At 31.8% G+C, this 8,561-nt stretch overlaps 1 protein-coding gene across 1 annotated transcript; it reads right to left on the bottom strand.

Moving 5' to 3' along the window:
- Positions 1-2,724, bottom strand: LOC107014773 (rhamnogalacturonan I rhamnosyltransferase 1-like). Its single transcript, XM_015214838.1, has 8 exons — positions 2,382-2,724; positions 1,899-1,966; positions 1,683-1,771; positions 1,408-1,573; positions 1,026-1,315; positions 743-947; positions 498-655; positions 1-256 (listed from the first exon to the last, which is right to left on the bottom strand). Exons 1-8 carry the CDS (start codon positions 2,722-2,724, stop codon positions 1-3), a joined length of 1,575 nt encoding a protein of 524 aa, XP_015070324.1.
- Positions 2,725-8,561: the final 5,837 nt, after the last annotated feature.

Raw genomic sequence — 8,561 nt, forward strand, 5'->3', positions numbered from 1 at the left:
TTAAATGCTGCTACTAAGTGTTTCATCCTCATTAGATGATTCTAAACACTCCCATGGGTTTGAATAGAAATAATCCTCTTCTTTGGGTCGGTCTGGAATAACCAACCTCTTGGTTGGGTTGCCCATACGTTCAGCATGAGCATGCTTAACTGCATTAGAGAACTCATCCCATGTCAATGATCCAGCAGTATGTTGGTCTATCAAATCCACTAAAAGCTTTCTGTCCAACAAGATGGTTTTCTTGTAGCCAAGATATCTGCATAGAGAATGGTAGTACTTTAAAAATAATGACATAAAGCCAAAATCAAATCTGAAGCTAAACTTGTACTGAAAAGTCCAGCAAAACAATAAGAAAATACTATATGTAGCTAAAGTTGGGCATTACATATGGGTGATGACTACCAATCAAAAGTGGGTGAGGTACGTGGTAACACAACGCAAAAGGATATCACTTGAGCATTAGCACAGAGACAATTTCATCAAATGGAAACAGGTACCTGCGATGTCCTTCAACAACTTTGGCCATGTTTCCATCATACGTAGGAACAAAAATGTCACTCTCCAATGAAACAAGATAGTCCAATGCAGCCATTTGAGAAGAGTGATTCTGAAAGAACATAAGGTCGGAAGGTTCTAGTAGTGTCTCCTTCCTCACCTGCTCGACATAAAATAGTACGACATGTTAGTCAACAAATTCAGGCAACATAAACAGCTGAAAAACTAGTTTGAACTTTCTGATTACCAGATTGGGGTAAGCTGCTGCAAGACTAGCCATTCGCCTTCGTCCACCATATATCTCGCCAGCAGCAATGTAAACTTGTATGCTGGAATCAATGTCCAATGCCCTTAAAGTCAGAGCAGTTTCTTCGGGTGTCAAAGGACAGAGACCATCTCTCCTTTTCAAATCTGAATTTATGATTTTCTCCTTCCACCATGGATAAGCATATCTACAAAACGATTAAATTAGCCCAACACTGAGAGACTAGTAAAGAAGACAGCCACTCAATACAAGGAAATAAGTTTACCTCATTCTTGTCAACTCGTCAATCTCATCCTTGTTACATCCCTGACTACAGCCAGAGAAAGCTAACATATCCATTTCGTATCTCAGGTGGAGCACCATGAAAGGACCCTTTTGCCTGAGAAGTTGAATGACCTTTTTACCCAGCTCTTCTATTTGAGGGGTGAATTTCAAGGCATCAAAATTTACTCGACAACGCAGTTTTTGCAATTCCATCGGTTGACCATTATTAGCTAGCCGAGCATCAGTTCGGTTTAGGTGAACAACTTTGTACTTCTGAATCAAGGGAAGAATCTGTAATCAGAAAACGCGACCATCAGTACTCACAGAATAATGATTAGTTAACAACACACATCATCAAAGAAGTGTTGCCTAAATCTACGAACCTGGTTATGGTAGTAAGAAATATCAGACCAACTGATAGGAGGCATGGTGTAAAGCATTCCTAGCTCCACTCTCCTCTTCAGTCTTGGCGGTAGCTCTCTCAATATTCGGACTTCATCTCTCAAGGATGTTATAAAATGATCAACATCAAAAATATCTTGAAATTCACTGCAAGTCAAAAGTATTGTTAAGTGTACTGCATATCATCACTCTTATATCTTTTAACGAAGCAATCTGTAATTAGAAGACCAAAATCATAATAATCATGGAGACACACCTTGGATCAGCCCAAAACGAGGTTTTGTCCAGCTCAGGAACTATGAGAGTCACATTCAAATATCTTGCTATGGCAACCATATCACATATCTGCAACAATAAAGTAAAAACAGAGGAAGGAGAAACTAATCAGCTATCAAACTCACAATAGTTGCACCAATTGAAATACTTCAATACGTGCCACTAAACTGATATTTATCTTAAGAAAGCCACTCACCGCAGACCTCATTTGATTCAGCCCTCCATTGCATGAAACCATAAGGTAACCATTATTCTTGTAAACCCCTGGTTTCATAATAATTAAGACAACTGTCAGGACTCAGTAATTCACGAGAATAGACGTTGTAAAACAAAAATACGTAACACAACAAGGGAGAAAACAAATAAGCAAATTCTTAACATATTCCTTTTGCTGTTCCAATTAATGTTTACACAAGAAGCTAGAATAGCCTGAATAGGACGATGAGTCTTTTGGTGATTTCAACAAAGATTCCAAGCAATATACTCGCACAATTCAACCACATATATCTCAATTATAATTAGCATCAGGCCAATAAAAACTCAACCGCTATTTCACAATTTCACTAAAAACATAATATGGCGATCTCTTTGCTTACCACCAAACCTGACCAACTTCGTCAGACAATTAAGTAAACCGAGTAGACAAAGCCACACCTGTAAATTACAAAAAAATACTCACTCTTAGGTGGAAGAACTCTGGCAGGGACCTCCGGCGACGATTGTAGAGCAAATGCAGCAGCAGATTCTTGTGAGAAACAAGAAGGCCATCCCTTCAAAACTCTAGGACCCCAAGTCTCCCCTAAAGTCATCAATTGAACCACACAAGTCCACAACAAAATCGAAGTTGTTGCCCTTATCATCCATAACTTCATTCTAGACCGCGACATCATAGAACTTTTCAGTTTCTCCACACGACTATCACCTAAAGCAGCTGCTTTGAATCCCATTACGTTCAATCCCCACCTCCTTCTCTTCCTCTCTCTGCCTTCAAATTCACTCTTTTCTCCTTCTATTCTGCACATATCCCGCCCAAAATCTTATCTTACTTTCTTGTAAGTTTCCTTCAGTCTGGCAGCAATGAATTTGCCTCGTCGATAATGTAGTATCCAAAATCAGTCAAAAATTAAACCAAATAAGTTTAAGAATAATCTAACACTCACAATTTAAAGACAAAAAAAAAAGTGAGCGGATCAAACTGCTCAAATCTGAGCACCAAGTGTAAACAGGACGAAATTTGATCCTTCAGAAACGTAAGCAAAACTTGAACAGTTAGATCTTCCATTGAGTGTTGATTCCCAAAGCAGCACCATAAACCCTAAATCTCAACCACATTAGGGGAAAAAAATCAACCAAAAGTTCGATCTTTAAGTGTTAACGGAAAACGAACCCTAACTGATTATTCAGTTTTTTTTTCTTATGGATGAGAGATCAATCAAATATATTAATAAAAATGTGAAATGTATCGGAGATTTAGGAGAATTTTCCGGCGAGACGGTAACGTTTCGCCGGAATCTGGTGCCGCCGGCGACGAGAGAGGGAAAAGGAAAAAATGTGAATGTGGAGAGAGAGAAAGAGAAGAGAGAGAATGATAAGAACACGCACCGCGTGGTGGGTTTAGGGAGTGCTTGTGTGTGGTGTGGTTATAGCGGTTATCACATGCGGCAACTTCCACAGTTTCCCTCCTGTTATTTTTTTCCCTTTTACACTTTTTTTTTAAAAAAATACTATTATTTTTTTGTTTTTTTCAAATTTGTTATAGGAAGTATTGGCAATTGTTATTCACTTATTTGTATACTCTAATACTTACTCTCTTTTTCTGGTTTATTTTTTAAACAAAGTTGTGTGTTTGACTTTTTTTTCCTTTTTTGGATTTAAAATCACATTTTATCTTTGGTTGATTATGTCATGTCAACTCCTAATATGGAAAAAAAATGAAACAACCTTTAAAACATGTTATTTTAATGTTAATACCAAACTATTGTAGTATGTTTAGTGTTGTTTACTCTTATTAATGACTTGTTTAATTCAGTTTGCTGATATTAATTATGGAAATAAGTCAAATAAAACCTATATTCATATAGGAGCTAATGAATTTGTTCCTGAAAAATATTTTTTTCATTTTTTACTACATAACCTTTTTTTTTTCTCTTCACAAGAATCAAACATGTTTATTAGTACAAATTAATTGAGGAATTAAAATTTGAACATAGGCCCTTTAAGCTAAGGTTGGATTTTTTACTAGCAAAGTAAATCATTGGCTGTCAATCTATTATTTTATTTGAAAAATAATATTTGTGGGGACCTAACATTTATTTTATTCAATAAATAATTTTTTATAAAAGAGGGAGCAAGCTTATGAGTATGAAACCGGGTACACTAGATTCCTCCACATGATGAATAGTGGTCATTAATTGAAAACTACGATAAAAATGGAAAATAATTAACCAATAAATGAGAGCCAGCTAATTTGTTATCGGTTGGGCCCCACTAACATAAAGTTCAGTCAGACGTGTCAAAGATCGAGCCACATTAATCTTACACGTGGCGCCGTGAGATGACTGCACAACAACCTCTGTATCGCCGAACTTTATAAGCATATATAGAGACACCGACAATATCTCGCGATACATTAGGGGAAAAGAAAACACTTTATTTTAGGCTTTTCACCATCTTGTGTTACCCCTTTTATCCATATTCTTTTTGACTTTTTAAGGAGGAATTTCTTGTTGTTATGTATATTTTTTAGAATACTACCGTACTAACTAAGATATTTATACGGATAAAATGAGAAGATTAAAATTAAGATAGTTTAGAGATGTGAGGGTAATTGTAACAAGGGTTAGAAGAGCTACTGCGAAAATAATTAGACAAAACATAACATGATTTATTTAATTAATGTAATGACTTTAGATAAAAAAATATTCATTCAAAAATTGAGATTGAAAACGTTATGGAGTAATAGGTATTGAGTGTTGTCGCACTCTTTGGAAAAGAGAACAATAGTTGACCTCCTCTTCTCAATTTTTTGGCATAGTTTCTTATTCTTCGATATATGCATTGTTATTAGTTATAGGGCTATTCAAAATTGATCAAAACCATTAATCCAAATCAAAAAATAATATTGGTTTATCAGTATAGGTTATTGGTTTATAAGTTTCGATAACAATTTTTTTTTTGTTATCGAATTATTAATTCTTAACGGTTTGGGTTTTTTTTTAAAGTGTTAACCGTGAAATCGATAGTAAATTAAATAATATATTTATATCATTTTATATAAAATCCTTAATGTAGAGTTTAGTTTTCTACTTTTATTTGTGCTTGTCTCAAATAATTGATTATTCTACCATATAAAAGTGTTTATTTTTTAGCAAGATGTAACTTGTGAACTCATGTACATGATTTATTTGGTTTGTCACCTTATTTCTAAATGATTTTCAATGCATTTTTCAGTGTTATATATGTTTTGTATCTTAATGAGTTGTTATCTTATTTTTCTTACAATCATCAGCTGTATTTCTTTTAAGTTGAAAGACTATTTAAAATAATTTCTTAATTCAATAAAATTTATGTACAACATATTCTCATCAAAACTTACTTGTGAATTAAACTACGTTGTAATAATAAAAAGAATAGGAGTTCATGGCTTCAGCACAGGCCAACAGAATTGCAGCTAGCACTGACTGATTGACCAATTTAGCTAAACTTTATGGAAGCAGCTAAGAGCCAGAAGAGGATTTTTTTAGTGTAATCATTTAAGAGGCAAAGAAACATACGATCTGAGGGTTGAGAGACTTTAAGATATGCAATAAATATCAGACATAATTAAGTAATTAACTTGTACTAACTAAAGCAAAGGAGTATTCTAATTTTTGTTTCGCAAAGACAGTTTAAAATCTTGTTTTTATCTGCATTACTCCGTAGTCTATCCGTTTTCAATCTCATTTTATATGATATTTTTTTATTTTTAATATAATGTCTAAAAAAAAAGATTTTAAAATTTATGATCTAAAATAATTTCAGATATATATATATAATTGAAATCTTTTTCAATAAAATTAAAAAAATATGTTATTTCTAATTATAGTGATGCAACATAATTTTTGAGAAATAGAAAGTACATATATACTACTAGAGCATCGAAATATTAACTTAATAAAAATAGTACAAATCAACCAAACTTATATCTTACATCTTAATTATGATAAAGTGTATTTGTGATTTCTTAAAATAGTTGGAAAATATTAAATACAGAAAAAAGTTGTACTTCAAATTGTTATGTGTCTATGTCCTTTATTTGTTTAATCTTGACTTTTTATTTGTTTACTTTTATTTATTATTTTTAACAAATTAAAAAATAATATTTTATAATATATTATATTCTCAAATATTTTTAGTAAGAATGTTTTTGAAAAATATAAACCTCTTTAATGTATAAATTGATTTTAAAATTCTATCCATCTACATAAATAAAATGATAAATTGAATAAAATGATAAATTGACTATGTAAATTGTTATTTTCTCCGTTCCGTTTTATGTAGCATTATTTATTTTTTGGTTAGTTTCAAAAATATGATAAATATTTAAAGGTATAATTACTATTTTACCCTTGTTGGTCTCATTTAATTTTAGATATACTACTCTAATATATTTATATATTTAGAGAAATGTGAATTTATTGTTTTGAAGGGTATTTGGTAAATACTTCAAAGTCTCATTATCTTATTAAATTTCGTGTCTTATTAAATGTTATCACTTAAAATGAAACGAACGAATATAGGCGGGGTGGGAGGTAATTATCGGTAAAAATAGTATCGTAGGCGAGAAGTACGGTGGCGATAAATTAAAAAACGACAAGAAACGACAACTGGATCTACTTTTGATGCTACGGCCGTACCTTGAGAGTGTCGGTACCGCCGTTATAACGGCAAACTTAACGTAGAGCATTAGAGTAGGTGAGAAGACGGTCGATTGTGGGGGTCACGGGTTAAATGAACCAAAGCCTTTTTTGTTTGGGCTGACCCTATTGGAAGATGTGGGCCCATGACCCGATTCGTATCGGGTCTGTTTTTTTTTTTTACTATGTGGGGCAATGTGAATATGGGTCATGTCAGATTCTATGGTCCACTTCTGTATATGTCACACTCATCATTTTTACCAATCATTTCCTTAACATGCTTCACTTGGTATATTTTACTTTGAAGTAAAAGAATGTATTTACTTTCTTCTAGTTTATATATATGATTGTAATGGATTTATATAAAGTTTTTTAAAAAATACAAAAGAGGAATATTACTCAAACAGTTCAAAGAATGTTGATATTGGATATGCAATATTGATCTTGATAGGAATTTGTTGGGTGATTAAGTATGTATTACAAACGCTAAAAGTTGTATATGTTTTTCTTATTAACATAAATATTAGGTGATTTTTTTAGTCTGGATAGAGTTGTCTAATACATATTTTTGGTGGGAGAGGACACGTAACTTAAAATCAAAGGCGTATGTAGGAGGGATCACTGAGTTCACGTGAATTCATGCTTCCTTTTTAAAATCATATGTAGTATTTTTATAGTATTTTGTTCTTTTTAAAAAAAATATATTTATAAATGTTTGAACTCATAAGTATCATATAATGTCGTGTGATAATGATCGGGTGCTCCTGAATCCTCGTCCTCTAAGTGATGTAAGAACTTTGAATCTTTTATCTATCTTGTTTTAGTTTTCTTTCTACATTAGATATCGTCCTCTAAGTGATGTAAGAACTTTGAATCTTTTATCTGTCTTGTTTTAATTTTAAATATATATTTTATTAGTACATTTATCATCTGAATACATGTCAATGTAAAATTATTCAAAATGCAAAAGAAAATACCTTAACACCATAGTCAACTAAAAAAAGACTTCCAATAATTACAAGGACAGAAAAGTATGTAGTATTGTCGAATTAATTAGTGCAACAGTGACACTTAATAATGTTTAAATAACAAGAGAAATTTAAATAAATATTAACCTCAAATGGGAGGTGGCAATTTTTAATAGTATTGTCACCGAATGTATTAATTTTTTTAGTTCCGTCCTCTTGTTATTAGTTATTACATACTTTTAAATAATATTTAGGAATGTCATATTGAATATATAAATATAAAGTGAAGTCGTGAATAGTTGGAATAAAAATATTTTAAAAATTAAAAACTATTATTGCGAAAGATATTCTACACCTAAGACTTAAAAGAGGTCTACGATTAAAATCATTAAATGATAATCACTAATCAACTACTCTAATTCCTAGAAGATTACGATTGATTGACAGGATATTAGAATTCCATATTGTATTTATCTTGAGCAAAAATATTCTTTATTATGTATAACTAAAGTACATATATATTTTAATTTCTTCCACGATCTTATCTTTGATTTTACTTATTTATGTTCATTCATATATTTCTTAGAGAAATAATATCATCTTTTAAGGAGTCCGAAACTCAAACGGTAGAAAATATTAACAAAAATTCCAAAGGGTATATAAAATTTTATATAAACCAAAACGGTAAAATCGCTCCGCCGGCAGCGATTTACTTCAACTGAAAAAGTAAAATCGCTGCTTTTGCCAAAAAGTTTTTTTCTTCTTACAAATCGCTGCCAGGGCAGCGATTTATAAAAAAAAAATTTTTTTAAAAAAAAAACATAAATCGCTGCCTAGGCAGCGATTTACAAAAAAAAAAAATTTTTTTTTATGTAAATCGCTGCCTAGGCAGCGATTTACATTTTAAAAAAAAATAAATTTTTTTTATGTAAATCGCTGCCTAGGCAGCGATTTACATTTAAAAAAAAAAAATTTTTTTATGTAAATCGCTGCCTA

Source organism: Solanum pennellii, chromosome 3, assembly GCF_001406875.1.
Source record: "Solanum pennellii chromosome 3, SPENNV200".
Lineage (NCBI taxonomy): Eukaryota > Viridiplantae > Streptophyta > Magnoliopsida > Solanales > Solanaceae > Solanum > Solanum pennellii.